This window comes from Tenrec ecaudatus, chromosome 5 (genome assembly GCF_050624435.1).
Source record: "Tenrec ecaudatus isolate mTenEca1 chromosome 5, mTenEca1.hap1, whole genome shotgun sequence".
In the NCBI taxonomy this organism is placed as follows: Eukaryota; Metazoa; Chordata; class Mammalia; order Afrosoricida; family Tenrecidae; genus Tenrec; species Tenrec ecaudatus.
The window spans coordinates 76,943,989-76,959,985 of record NC_134534.1 but is presented as its reverse complement, the minus strand read 5'-3'; the positions used below and the strand labels follow the sequence as shown (position 1 = coordinate 76,959,985).

The 15,997-nt window shown below is 37.8% G+C and overlaps 1 protein-coding gene across 1 annotated transcript in view; it reads left to right on the top strand.

Annotated features, from left to right (window-relative positions):
* NKAIN3 (sodium/potassium transporting ATPase interacting 3) overlaps nucleotides 1-15,997 on the top strand; it is a 384,353-nt gene that overhangs the window by 175,663 nt on the left and 192,693 nt on the right. The window contains exon 4 of the mRNA XM_075550845.1: nucleotides 13,247-13,444. Coding sequence (XP_075406960.1) covers nucleotides 13,247-13,444 — 198 coding nt within the window. The remainder of the gene's footprint in view (nucleotides 1-13,246; nucleotides 13,445-15,997) is intronic.

The window sequence follows — 15,997 nt, the reverse complement described above, 5'->3', positions numbered from 1 at the left end:
GAAACACCAGATGTGTTAAATGGGCTTGCTAATTAACTAAACAGATTTTAAGTGTTCAAATTGTATAAACTATAAATGAAATATATGCCTTAAATGTTTTTCTGTAGCCAAATTTTAGTGTATTCATGTGCAGGAGTAATGCATCAATAATTCAAGTAGTTGAAAATCATTCCTACAATTTCACAAATAATATTTGAGTCATGACTAGCAAGAAATGTTTTCCTTGCTCAGGTCCGTGGAAGCCTTTGGGAGGTTGTTTTCACAGGGACATGCCTGACTATGTCTGTGGACCATATCCATTTTAAAGAACACACACAGTATAAAGGAAGAGATGGCTAGTGAATCGACAACTAAAAATTAATTATAAACACGAGGAGAGTCATTTTTTTTAAAATGCAAGAGTTATCTTGCATACTGTAGACTCTAGCGTCTGACTGTATGCAGTACAGGTGAGCTTCATTTACATCGTTACCTTCTAAGGGGAATGATTTCTTCACATTAATATTAAGAAACGGATTGTTTTTGTCTGGTCCTTTCCAATCGTATGAAATGGTACGCACTAACTAGTTAATGGGAGGAGTTCACATCTTCTCAGGGTTCGTTTCTTCCAAGTTTGCACTGTCTCAGTTCTTTCCATTCCAGGAGCAAAAGATTGTGAATTCTATCTCCCTCTAGCTTTAGAAATGCATTTCATAAGACCTAGGCCACCTGCTAAATGACTGAGAAAAAGAAGTAGAAATGTGGAAAAGAAAACCTGCTCACCACCTTTCAAAATTAGAAAAAAAATTATCGCTGCCTCAATAATGCTACTCAACTTCTTTCGGCCTTTATAGGCACACCAGCCTCTGATCAACCAAAGCCCTCCGTAGAAATGGAGTCCGATAATGCCACTGTGAGGTCTGACCTCCCTCACTGGATGCTGTGCATTCAGCCCTGCCCGTGACTGAATGGCAGTTCATTCTTCTCCATCACGGTGCCTTATTCATTCACTCATTCTACTATAGATGGCCATGTGGGAAACTTCCAGGTTTGGGCTTAAAAATTACTAAGAACATTCTTGTACAGATAGGTCTTTGGGCAGACATACACACTTACACCTCTTGACCATACACCCAAGAGTAGGACCACTGGGTCATAAGACATTCACACATCTCACTCCAGTAAAAAGATAAAACTCCTCTCTCCACCCAAAGTTGATGCTTCTCATAAAGCCTCAAATGTTTGTTTTGTTTGTTTTTATGAGTGAAAGGGAAATACAGCTGAATTAGGCCTCCTGCTTTTTGTTTGTTTGTTTGCTTAGGCCATAGGCCTGAGATGTAAACAACTTTGCTGTCACACAGAGCGCACTGGAAAGTGAATTGCTGCAGATGCAGTCAGGTTAAAAGTTAGCACCTTATCATTTGCTCTCCCACTTAACATTTGCCCTAGCTTTTAATCTTTTCTGCTTTCTTTTTCAGTTGAGGTTTTTGCTCCATTTTATTTTCATTTTATAGTTTCAATCATTTTTTGGTATGTTTTCTTGTATATGAGATCCAGAATGTATAAATCTATAGAAACAGCAACAGGATCAATGGTTTCTTGGGGGTTTGGCAGTGGAGGGTGGGAGAAATGTGGACCCAATAATAATGAGAACAAGAGAGAAAAAATGTTCTAAAACTGGTTGTGGTAATGATTGTACAACTCTTCTTGATATAATTGAACTAACTGGATTGTATGATATGTGAATTATGTGCCAATAAAACTGCTTAAAAATAAAGGGTTTTTTCAATACCAGCGGTGGGAGTGGCGACACCAGGAGGGAAGAGCATGAAGAAAGGGAGAACCGATCTCGGAGATCTATGTGTAAACTCCTCTCTGGGAGATTGTCAAGGGGGAGGTGGGTGAGGGGAGACGCCGGGGAGTGTAAGATAAGATATAATAATTATTTATAAACTATCAAGGGACCAGGGGTGGGATCGGGGAGGGAGGGGGATGGGGGGAAAAAAAGGGAAAATGAGCTGATTCCAGGAACCCAAGTGGAAGGTGAATTATGAGAGTGACGAGTGCAACGAATGTATAAGGGTGCTTTGCTCATGTGATGTATGTACAGATTGTGATAAGAGCCTTATGAGCCCCAAAAAAAGATTAAAAAATAAAAAAAATAAAGGGTTTTTAAATAAATAAAATAGACACTGCCCCATGCTATTCTTATCATTCTAAGTTGAATCAGCAACAGTAGGCATTTGATCTCATTGTTGCTGTTAAGAACTCTAGGAATAATATTACAGTCTTTCATAAGAAAGCCTTTCTCTCTGTTGGCATTTAAGATCTCCTAATCTGCTGGACTCTAGATTTATTATGAGGTTCCCAGATGTAGCATTTTAAAAATCTTACCTAAGATTTTATAGCATTCCCAAAGCTGAAGATCATTATCATCCATTTAATTTCAATCGTTCTCAAGAATTTTATCTTTGAATATCCTCTTCCACATCCTCTTTATTATTTCTTCCAAAATCTAATCAGACGTATATGAGAATTTTTCATTTCATACTGCTAGCTCTTAACCTTTGTGTGTTACATATAGCTATCTCTTTGTGTTAAATTCTGGGTACTTTCTTAAATATATCTCTCAGCTCTCCAATAATTTCTTAAATTGTATATAATTTACTTTTTAACTTATCAAATTCTTATTTCATTAAGTAAGTTTTTAATATCTAGATATTTTCTCTGGTTCTTTGTTAAATATGTTTATATCATTCTATTTTTAGGGATTTTCTAGCCTAGTTTTAAGTTTTTAAAATCTTTTAAAGTTTAATATGTATACATTCTATGCTTGATAATTCTAAAATCTGAACTTGTTATCAAATTTATTGTTAGGAATTTCTCTGTTTTCCTTGACTTTTAAAGAGATTTCTTTCATCATGGGTATGGCAAAATTATAATTATGAAATAATATTTGTTTGATTTTAATCTTTAGAACTCTACAGAACCTAGTTTTAAGATAAATTAACTCAAAGGAAATGGTGTCTTCCACAAATTATTCTGGGAGTACTAGAACCCATTCATAATCCCTCCTTGTAGTTTTCTCTCAGGAAACACTGCCTTTTCTTGCCATCTTCATGAGAATAGAATACCCAGAAGGAATAAGGAGAGCGGGGAGAAGATGCATTCATGTAAAATAAGCGATATTAATTTGAGGACTGAGGGACCAATGGGATTTAAACTGATGAGAGGTCATGAAAGATGAGTGCCAAGAAATCCGAGTCAGATATGTCGGTATTTGTGAATTTACCCAGAATATCTATGGGGCAGATTGTTTTGCTACGAGTCAATGTATTAAAATCACACTTTATAAGGTTTAAATTACTATATTTATTTTTTTAAGTTGTTGGTAGATTTTACAGCACTTTGTGAAGATGGGCAGGTTTTAGTACTTTTCAAAGACTTCAGAAAATGTTTACATTTTATATCTATATGGTAGGTAACGACCTCCTAAAATGGCCAGGTTAAGGGTCGCGGAGAAGAGAAGAGCCAGTCAGGGTGCAGTGTAGCAACGATGAAACATTCAACCTTCCTCTAGTTCCTAAATGCTTCCTCCCCACCCTCCCACTATCATGATCCCAATTCTACCTTACAACTCTGGCTAGACCAGAGGAAATACACTGGTACAGATAGGAAATGGAAACAGGGAATCCAGGATGGATGATCCCTTCAGTACCAGAGGTGAGAGTGGTAATACCGGGAAGGTGGAGGGAGGGTGGGTGGGAAGAGGGAACCGATTACAAAGATCTACATATAACCTCCACCCTTGGGGGCGAACAACAGAAAAGTGGGTGAAGGGAGATGGCGGACAGTGAAAAATATGACTAACAATAATTTATAAATCATCAAGTGTTCATGAGGGAGTGGGAAGAGGGGAGGGAGGGGGAAAATGAGGAGCTGATACCAAGGGCTCAAATAGAAAGCAAATGTTTTGAGAAAGATGAGGGCAACAAATGTACAAATGTGCTTGCCACAATGGATGTATGTATGTATGGATTGTGATAAGTTGTCTGATCCCCCAACAAAATGATTTTTAATCCCTAAACTTGTAAACATATTATACAGTGAAAAGAACATTGTATAATTGAGTAAATTAATGATTTGAAATGAGACCATCCTGGATTACATATCCCCAATTTAATTAGGGGGTCTTGAGATGGAGTCAGGAGGCCCAGAGGCAGAGAAACTGATGTGATAATGGACTCAGAGGGCGCAGAGAGAAAGAGAAAGACTCAAAGACTCTGCTTGATTAAAGTATGGAATATGGGAACAGGAGTCAAAGAATATTGATGAGCTCTAAGAACCGAAGGGAACATAGCCTTGCTTTGATTTTAGGAAATTTGATCTCCAGAACAGTAAAGTAATTCATTTGTGTTGGTTTAAAGGACTAAATTTACCATAAGTTGTTACCATGGCAATAGGAAACTAATAAAATTCATGTCCATTTATAAGAAATATCTCATTTATATTCGGTGTGTAGCAGTTAGATTTTATGCCAAGTTGAACCTGTGTAAAACCATAGGGATGGAGTCCAACCTATCGATTAGGTCACAGCTGGACCCTTCCCCATTTGCTGAATCATAACTTAAGAGTCAGCTTTTAATTATTTTCCCCTCTCATCTTCACATAGTTTATTGCTATTGTTTTGTGCTGTCCAGTCAATTGTCACTGATAGTGACCCTGTAGAACAAAACAGATTTGCACCCTAGGATTTCCAAGACTGTAATTGGTACAGCAGCAGACCACCACATCTGTCTCCCACTGAAGGACAGGTGGATTCAAACCAGTATTGAGTTTGCTGTGTAACTATTGCACTATCAGGACCCCTTCTAAATGTGACACTGCCTCTAAAATATGCCGCACCACTGGATTTTGTCCTTTCCAGTTCTTCTACAGTTTTCACTTAAATGTATATGCCATAAAGACGGAGTTATCTTATGTGTACTCTTGAAGCCAAATGCTTAGCTAATACTATAAGCTTCACGAATACCTGTTGGATGAATGGCTAAATGGCTGAATGGATGGAGGGATGGAGGGATGGACGAATGACTGGATAAGACATCAATGCTTCCTAAAGTAATCTAATCTGGAGAATCATTTTTATCTTTGTCTCTGATTGATGATCAATGATAGAGGATTGAACATCTCCAGAAATACCTAGCTAGCTATAAATCCAAGAAACATGAAATCACAATGACAAATGTCAATCTCTTCCTTTCAGACGTCAAAAAGATCTTCATACTTAACACTAATGACAAGGGCTTAAATGACTACGATTTGCTTATGGTTTATAGTTAGAATTCTTTGAGATAGTGATGGCAAATGACAGACATTTCATAATGGAAACTTGAATGCATTTTAAGTCTGTGTGTAAGAGGTGCTTTTAAAGTAAGAAAATGACATGTAAGAGCTGATGTATTTGACCTGCTGCTAAGTCTTTCCATTTTAAGCCCAACACATTTAAACATGCAATTCTAAGCAAATAGTCTATTCTCTATTGACTACATCACAAAATACTCTCTGTAATATTTAGTGTCTGGCTGAAGAGAAAATAACCAGTATTTTAAGAAGACGTGTTAACTTTTAAAATTCGCATTTTGAGATAAAGAAGAATTTGAAAAGACATTGAAGCTGAAATTGAGTTTATTACACTAAATATGTATAAATCCAAACCTCTCTAAAACTGAGCAAATATAATTTCTGAAGCACATGTGGACTAGTATGATGGCTAAGTTGTGTGTCGACTTGGTGGAGCCATTATATTCAGTGGTCATGCAAATATGATATCTCCCTTGAGGAAATGTGTACAATACAATCACTTCCATGACAAACTATACTATGAGCAGTCAGTCAATAGAAAGGGAATTTCCTCGGGGATGTGGTGTGTTAACAATAGATATGAACCTTATGGAAAATATCTTTGACTTTTTTCCCGGCTAAATCAGGATCATGCATCTGGCTTATCATCATCTGGCTTCCTGTTCTCTGGACTTGAACCAGTGGTCTACCAGATTACATGAGACCCTTGAGTTGTCAATTCCTATAGAAAAACAATCCAGTCTGATGACTGACATGGCCTGGGACTTACTAGTTTTTATCGCAGCCTGAAGCATTTTCTTGTATCTCTCTCCTCCTCCTCCTCTTCCTCCTCCTCTTCTTCCTCCTCCTCCTCTTCGTTCTCCTCCTCCTCCTCTTCCTCTTCTTCATCATCCTCCTCTTCCTTCAAGAGAGAGGCAAGACCAGATGATTCCATCAAGTCAATTCTTATCCATTGCTACCTTAGAGGATAGATAGGAACTGCCCCTTGTGTGTTTCTGAGACTATAATTCTTTACAATGGTAGAAAGCTTCATCTTTTATCCACAAGACTGACAGGTGGTTTTGAACTGCTGACACTGAGTATAGCAGCCTGATTTATAACCCACCACAACACCATGACAAAGGAAATAGACATGAAAAAGGATTCAGTAACCTTTATGTCACAACTAAGGAGCATTTTTTAAGTTGCTCCTTTATGAGCAGCTGGGATTCAAGCCTTGGAAATCGAGAGGATTAGCTAAGGTTAAATGAAACATGTATCAGACAGATCATTAAAGAGAGAGAATAAGAAAGAATAGCTCCTCGATTCATGAGAAATCACAATAATATAATGTGAAAAAATAGATATTGACTATTTTAAGGAGTAAGCTGATTCCAATAATATAGCTACAATTAGTGTAAACAGAATGTCAATATGCATCCCTAAACGAACAACACCATTTGAAACAAGTATGGAAATTCTTTTGGTTTTAAAATATGCTTGAAAAATTGGAAACAGATTTGGAATCCTTAATGAAAGGAGAGAGCATTTAAGTAATTAATAATTTTATGAATAAATATTAGATAAACACAAATATTCAGGAATAACTTTCTTTGAATTCACAGCTCTGAGAGTGAGGGGATAAATCTAAAATCAGAGAATGCGTGTGTTGAATTTCATACTCTTTGTCTACCTGTCTCAAGCCATTGCTATATGTCCCTCACGACCTTGACTCCAAACATTCGCACAAAAACAGTGTAGTCACCAAAGGTTGTTTTTTTATTAGTCTTCTCAATTCTATGTAATCCAACTTTTCCTTTTAATTCATCTTCTGGAACTTTATTTTGTAAGGCTCCCATTTCCTACAAATCAATTAATTCAATCATCTTTTATTAGGCAACGCAGACTATATGTCATTACAAACTTCCTTGAAAGCATTTCTTCTGTTGGCCTTGGAGCTCTCTCCAGGCTGTTTCACTTCTCAAACCCTCCGAACGTGACTTCAGCTTCCAATTTCTCCTCTCTCCTGAATCATTTTTCCTTGCTCTACAAACTCTCTGTTGGAAACCTTGTACAGTTGCATAAATCCAAATGTCATTGTTTGCCTCTTTGACCTTCTAAAGACACGTCAAAAATATAAGTTGAGATTATTCTATGGGTCTGTGATTGGCTCCCTGATGGCTCTATTGCATAAGTGTTGGGCTGCTAATCACAAGGTAAGCAGTTCAAACCCGGCAGCTGCTTCAGGGGAGAAATTATTGAATCTGTGTTGCATTTCCTGTAATGTGCCAGTTGTAGAGAATGAAGATGCATTTTGTTTTTAAAAGTGTTTGAAATCTAGCTATTGAGGAAGATAGAAACCAAACACAATTTTTTTGATAAAACTTTATTGCAAATTTAAATAGGAAATTTGGAATTCAGCGTAGTTTAATGCTATTGATGTTTCATTTAAAGGCTAAGATGGTTATTAAAGAATGCTAAAGTTATAAATATTTTCTAGTGCTAACACATTAAGCAATAACATCATTGAGAAATTTTATGAGTGTAACATATATCCTTAGTTCATAAATTCACTTTTGTTTAACTGTATAATATATAATTGAGGCAAAGCCATAGTGGAAGAAACTTATATTCCTATAGTGGAAAGGGCACTTTATGCTATACTTTGTCTTACTCTATGGCAAAAATATGTAAATAATAGAAATTTGCTTTGAATTTTGGCATCATTCTGGTAAGTTCTGGTAAGATGGGAAATAATAACTTTTTTGATGTGTTCAAGACTATCATAGATTAAATCCAATGACCAGGAAAAGGAGGAATTTTTGTTCCATTCTGAAGTTTGCCTGCAGCTAAATTATCTTGTGTTAAACTGAATTTGCTAGCTAAAGCAATTATTTTTCTATAATATTTTTTCTACAGACAGTAACCACAAATGATACATATAGCAACCCAATAACCCATGCCCCGCAAAAGGAAAAAATATTTTATTATCAATAAAGTGCTGTAACTGTGAAGGTTACCGAGTAATAGTATGTAGCAAATCAACAATAACAAAAAGTGAAATGTATTATCATCAATATAATTAAAGACACGTTTTATAATTGTCCTAAGAATTCCTTCCTTGTAAAAGAAAACAGAAGAAAGATCTAGGAAGCAAAACTATGGATAGCAGTGTAAATATAGGTGTGTACATGTGTAAATATATTAATCATGAAATAGAGGTATCAGCTTTCATTTATTTATTTGTTTATTTGTTTGTTTGTTTGTTTGTTTATGTGGCAATACACTGAGGTAGTGGACAAACTTTGGGCCTCTACTGAAGCCCTCCCTCAATGCAAGAACACTTTGTTCTAACAAGCTGGCAGTCTGTGATGCTCACCCTCCTGACATGATCACTAAAGAAAAAAATGAGTGCAAAAGCAAATGTGAAGAAAGCTGATGATGCCCAGCTAGCAAAAGACATAGCATCTGTGGTCTTAAAGGCTTAAAGTTAAACAAGCAGCCATCTAGCAGAGAGGCAACAAGTTCATTTGGAAAAGCACACAAACCTGTGTGATCATGAGGTGTCGATGGAATCAGGTAACAGTCATCAGAAGAACCAAAACAAAAAAACATATTGTTGAGAATGAGAGGGGTCGGAGCAGAGACCCAAAATCCATCTCTAGGCTATAGGACATTCCCTCACAGGACGGTCACAATGAAAGGATGAGTCAAGCAGGGTGCAGTAAAGCACCAATGAAACACACAATATTCCTCTGGTTCTTTTAGGTTTCCTTGCTCCCCACTATCATGACCCCAGTCCTGACATTTAGACTTCTCTGGCTAGACCAGAGCATGTACACTGCTACTAATAAGAGCTCATGACCCACAGAATCCAGGTCATATAAACCCCTTAGGAACAGAAACAGGAGTAGCAATACTGTGAAAGTAGAGTGGACTGGTGGGGCAGGAGGGGAGGAAGGGGGAACCAATCGCAATGATCAACACATAGCATCCCAACTAGCAAGAGGAACAAAAGAAATGTGGGTGGAGGGAGACAGCAGTCGATGTAAGATATGAAAATAATTATAAATTAGCAAGGGGGGTCATGAGAGTGAGGGGGGAAGGGAGAGATAAAAGTGGAGCTGATACCAAGGGCTCAAATAGAACATATTTAGAAAATTATGATTACAACATATATACAAATATGGTTGATACAATTGATGTATGGATTTTTATGAGATCTGTAAGAGTCCCAATAAAATGATCTTTAAACATTCTAAAATAATATGTTTTATCAAAAATAAAAAGAATTCCTTAATAGAGTAAAAGATAATAGAAAAATATGTTTTCCACCTCCTATCTAAGTGAGCTGGGGCTGTTTTGAATGACGTGATGCATTTATCATGCACAGCTGCCAAGAACAAAAATTCATCATCTCAGTGAGTGCCCAGTTTTCTGATATGATCACTGAAGATAAACATGTGCACAAGTAAATGTGGTGAAGAAAAGTGATGGTGCCTGGCTGTCAAAGGATATAGCATCTGGGGTCTTAAAGGCTTGAAGGTAAAAAGCAGCCGTCTAGCTCAGAAGCAACAAATCCCACATGGAAGAAGCACACCAGCCTGTGTGACCACAAGGTATTGAAGGGATCAGGTTTCAGGCATCAAAGAACAAAAAAATCATATCACTGTAAAAGAGGGTGAGTGCAGAGTGGAGACTCAAAGCCCATCAGTAGGCAACTGGACACCCCTTACTGAAGGGTTGTGGGAAGGAGATGAGCCAGTCAGTGTTCAAGGTAGTAACAAAGAAACATATAACTTTACTCTAGTTCTTAAATGCTTCCTACCCCCCACTATCATGATTCCAATTCTACCATACAAATCTGGCTAGACCACAGAATGTACATTGGTACAGATTGCAAATAGAAACACAGGAAATCCAGGACAGATGACTCCTTCAGGACCAGTGGTGAGAGTGGCAATGCCTAGAGGGTGGAGGGAATGTGGGGTGGAAAGGGGGAACTGATTACAAGAATCTACGTATAACCTCCTCCTTGGGGGATGGACAACAGAGAAGGGGGTGAGAGAAAACGTTGGATAGTGTAAGATATGACAAAATAATAATTTATGAACTTTGAAGTGTTCATGAGGGGGGAAAATAACGAGTTGATACTTAGGGTTCAAGTAGAATGCAAATGTTTTGAGAATGATGATGGCAACAAATATACAAATGTGCTTGACACAATGGATGGATATATAGATTGTGATAAGAATTGTACAAGCCCCCAGTAAAATTACTTTTTTTAAAAAGGAAGGGAGTATTTAACCATTGTCCTTGATCATTGAGGTCTTACTCTACTTATTTTCAGTCCAGAGGATATTCATCTCACACCAACTTCCCCCAAACTTTCAGGTTCTAAAAAATGGCCTGGGACACTAACGTGAGAACTACTTCAAGGGAAATGTGACTCTCTTTGACTAAAGTAGAACTACTCCCTAGAGTTGACGACCCTGTAAATCATTGCCTCATCTTTCCTCCACAGAGCAGTTAGTGGGTTTGAACTGCTGTCCTCGCAGTTAGCAGCCCAACATAAAATCCACTAGGTCAATAGGATGTTACCTGAGGTAAGGGAAAACTCTGTGGCTCACTTTCTTCATACGTATTCACTTCCCAAGACTGCTGTAACACAGTACTGAAAACTTAGTCACTCAACAGAAATGTATGCTCTTACAGGAGTTCAATATTTCTTTTACTGGGTTTAAATAAAGGAGCTGGAGGTCCTGTGCTCCCTGCCGAAGCTCTGCGAAGGAATACTCCGTTGACTCTTCCTGTGATCACATCACTCTAATCTCTGCCCTCTAACTCCAGGTCTTTGCACATTACCGTAAAATATTTGGACATCTTGAGCTTTGATGTTAAACTTTCCATTTAACTATTTTATGTCACCATTCCTTCCAATTACTTTAACTTTTCTATTTTCAAGGCTAAACTTCAGAATGTCTTCCAACATCCATTTTCATTTCTCTCTGTTTTGTATTTTTACTGACCTTTTGCTTTCTTCAAAGAGCTCTGGTGGCAGAGTGGTTGCTCTTTAGGCTGCTTACCGTACGGGCAGCAGTTGGACATCACCAGCTCCTCTGTGGGGAAAGACAGGACTTTCTACTTCCATAGAAAGCGTCTTGGAAACTCACTGGGCTGTTCTATGCAGGCCTGTAGGGTCGCTATGAGTTGACATCAAGCAATGGCAGTGATCGGTGTGCTTTCTCCAAGGGGCGGTGGTGCTGTAGTCAGTGACATGTTGGGCTGATAACCACAGGGGAGCAATTGGAAACCACCAACTACCCCGTGGGAGAAAGTTGAGTCTCAATTCTCATAAAGATTTGCAGACGCCCAAACCCACAGGGATAGTTCGATTCTGCTCCGTAGGGCAGCTGTGTGAGTCTTTTGCTCTCTTCGTGTGTTACGTTCTTGATGCCATCCCAGAACTCATCTGTTCTTTGTTCATTGGGGTTTACAGTGTTAAATTTATCCTTGAAGAGGTATCTAAGTTTAAGTGGGTTGTACTCGAAATTGTATTTGACTCTTGTGGACTTATGTAATTTGATTCTTCTTTGTTCTGACCTTGCGTATGAGAAATTGATGGGTTGTTCCCTAGGCAGTCGCCCCTACTGTTTTGGCTAGTTCTATTGCAGCTCGCCAGAATCTATTTCCACAGTTGAAAAGATGTTGTTGATTTGATTTCTGTGTATTCCATCTATGCTGTTGAAGGATCTTTGTGACAAATAAGTCATTGGTCTTGCAAAATTTTATCATGTGATCTCTGGCATCATTTCTATCACCAAGACTTTATTTTATAACTACCAATCCTTCTTCTTGTTTCTGATTTTCCCATTCCAATCGACAGAAATATCAGTACATTTCATGTTGATCATTTCAAGACTTCAGAAGTTAGTAGAATTCTTCAATAATGACTTTAGTGGTTGGTGTCTATAATGGAATAATTTTTATATTAACTAGTTTTCCTTTTATGTGTATGGATATTATTCTTTCACTAACAGCATTGTTCTTCAAGATAGAGCTTGAAATATTTATTTTAATATAATTTGCAGGGCCCAGTTACTAGAGTATGAGTGTTTGGGGGACCATTAGTTATTCTCAGGTATCCCCTGTGAAAGGAGGTTGATAGCACCATATGAATATTCAACGGTTTTACACACACACACACACACACACACACACACACACACATACCCCAATCCCTCCCCTGCCCCTGACACACACACCCTGCTCACCTACCAAGATAGTTAGGTTCCAAACACCAGGCCCTATGGCTATATCCCTATACAATTGTATAGGGATATGTATATGTGTCAAGCCAAGTTTACCCATAACCTTAACCATTACTACCAGTGTCATTCTCCCCTTGAACCTAGGCATTTTTTACTGCAAGATATGTGTTGAAAATGTATAATACATTCAAATAGTAGATTTTTCACTATTGCCATAAATGTAAAATGCTTGATAATAAGATAGTTGATAAGTAAAGAGTGGGTGTAATATATAAAAGTCACTTAGAACCATGTCTAGCACGCATATACCACTCATGACAGTGATGTACAAAATGATACAGCAATAAGAAAATTCAGAAAATAGGTTTCAAAGTGGACAAGATTCATTTAAAACAAACATGTGTCTCATCTCTGAAAATTTCATGTATGATATCTTTGAATTATCAATATTATTTAAAGTTTCCTACCACCAAGTTAGATACTTTTAACATAATGGTTTAGGCAGATGATTCAAATAGCAATTTGAATTTATTTTTCATTCCTTTTCATTTGAAATTCAAAGTATTTCAACAATTTCATTTATCTTTAACTCTTCCTATTATCAAAGTGAAAATTCTATGTAACAATCTCTATTTACTCTGTTCCTGCCCACCTAGGATACAGATTTAATGACATTCAACATCTCTGTCCATCGATCGTGGTGGAGGGAACATGGGCCTGGCTGTGTCCGAAGAGTGCTGCCCCCATCTGCCCATGGGATGATGGATGACTACACTTACATCTCAGTTACAGGCTGCATGGTCGACTTCCAGTACCTAGAGGTCATCCACAGTGCCGTCCAAATACTACTCTCCGTAAGTATCATTCTTGTCGCCCCACACTCAATATTTTGTACCTAAGTCTTTTCCCTACATTTAAGTTCTACATAATGCAGCATGTAAGCATGCATAGAACCCCTTCCAGTGATACAACTAGCAGTAATTATAGTGTTGTCTTTAAGATTAATCGTGGTTTACAATATTTTTTCTTATAGCACCTAGAGATTTTGTTTTCAGAAGCAGGCGACTTTGGAGATATCACTTCATTTAATAGAATATTCTTGCTCTTTCCCAGAAATGGTACATTATTCATGAGCTACCTCAGGCTTGACTATAAATGCACTTCTTCTGCTAGTGCATTGTTTTGCATATTAATCCCATTATTTTCCATATTAATTCCAAAGACAGAAGGAGGGAAAAATCACACCCAATGCCTTGTTCACTCAATAACTTGCTTAATCTAAAACAAAATATTTATTCCCTTAAAAACAAATCCGTCCAGAATGTCTTAGCCTTTTTAATATGTAAAACACTGATTTTAGCATAGAGATGGGAAATATGGCTGAATCTGTATACAGAAGGTTTGTATTCCAGCAGCTTCTTGAAGTTAATCTTTCCAACAGACTGTCTCACCCACAGTTGGACTGCATTTTGGAATGCCGTTCATTCGAGATAGATGCTCTCGTGAAGGATAGCATTCCTTCAGAAACCAGCAAAAGGTTGGCATTTTGTTGAAGCCGCACTCAACCATACTTTTTCACATAAACCAACTAGGTCATCTGCCCAACTGACTAGAATTGGGGTCAAAGTAAATTGGGGCAGGTTCAGTGATAGCCAACCAAACAAACAGATGACAAAAACATAAAAGGGCTGTGTCCGTGAATCAGGGACCTTGGAATATTTCTAGAAAATCTTTAAGAAATTCTTACTATCACTTACTGTACAGGTAATCCCTGATGTACAGTGTGATTCTGGTCTCCCTCTGTTATAAGTCAGTACTAATTAATGTAAGTTGAATACTTTGTTTATATGAGTCTTTATAAATCTGGTCTTTATTTGCCTTTAGGGATGGGATACACCATATATAAACTCACAGATATATTACAATACATATCTTAAAATACCTTAAAATATTTCAATACTAAAAATACACAAATACCTAAAAAAAAACTACACAATTGATACAAATTTCCTCATAAGGTGGACATTAGCATTTCTCTGCTTGTGAAAGGTTCTGAATTACCTGGATTCTAATGGAGAATGGGGGCGGTATTTCTACTCAAAACATTAGTGAGAGCTGAGTCTGCATGGTCCTTTTCTTTCTTTTTTTCATGTATTTCACAGAAACATCTCACTGTTTCCTAAATCTGTCCAGAAACTTTAGCAGAGTTTTTGGTGCATGTCTTCAAGTACCAAGCAAATGAGAAAAAACTACAACTAAATCCTTTCCTTGTAAAATAAAATTGTGATAGAGACCCGGCCTGCAATGATGAGCTAAGTGTTGTGGGAGGAAAACTGGGGTGCTAGTAGTTATGGGTGTGTGCACAGCTCAGTCATCACATGCTGCCAGAGTGGATCGTCACCCACCAGGACAATCCCTGAGCAGGTGGCAGCAAAGCATACAATCAAACCTGTGCAAGTAAACATCTGAGAATGGTAACATCAACCAACTGTGTGCTGCAATTTTGGATGTGGTACATATTATTAACATAAGGTGTACCCCAAAAAGGGTGACAATTGTTGTGTTTTTCATCATATCCTGAACATAGCTCTAAGTTGAAGACTGTCTACTGCTATGTAACAACTCACTCTTACATGCGGTGTATTTGTATTGTGTAGCCTTCTTTGGGGTAGGCATTTGGGCAGGGATCAACTGTGTAGCTCTCTTCCATAGGAGGTTGTCTAGCGTCATGTAAATGAATCATTAAACTGGGCATTCTATAGGTTGTACATCCAGGAAGACCCAAGTTGTATGCTTAATTGTATAGGGATTCTCTTTATTCGGTAAATGTGACAGACTTTCTTTCTTTATAATTATTTATTTAAAATAAATTTATTGGGGGCTCTTACAGCTCTTATCACAATCCATACATATATCCATTGTCAAGAACATGTGTACATATGTTGCAATTATCATTTTCAAAACATTTTCTTTCTACTTGAGTCCTTGGTATCAACTCATTTACACCACCACCGCCCCACCCTCCAACCATCATGAACCCTTGATAATTTATCATTTTTTTTCATGTCTTACACTGACTGCTGTCTCCCTTCATCCACCTTTCTTTTGTTTGTAACCCTGGGAGGGGGTTATATGCAGATCCTTATAATTGTTTCCCCCTTTCTTCCTACCCTACCTTCCCTTTATCCTCCTGGTATCACACACCTCATTATTGGTCTTGAGAGGTTTACCTGTCCTGGGTTCCCTATGTTGCTAGCTATTATTTCTACCAGTGTACGTGCTCTGGTCTATCCGAATTTGTAAGGTAGAATTGGGGTCATGATGGGGTGGGGGAGAACTAGAGGACAGTTGTATGTTTCATCTGTGCTACACTGCACCCTGACTGGTTTGTCTCTTCTTTGTGACCC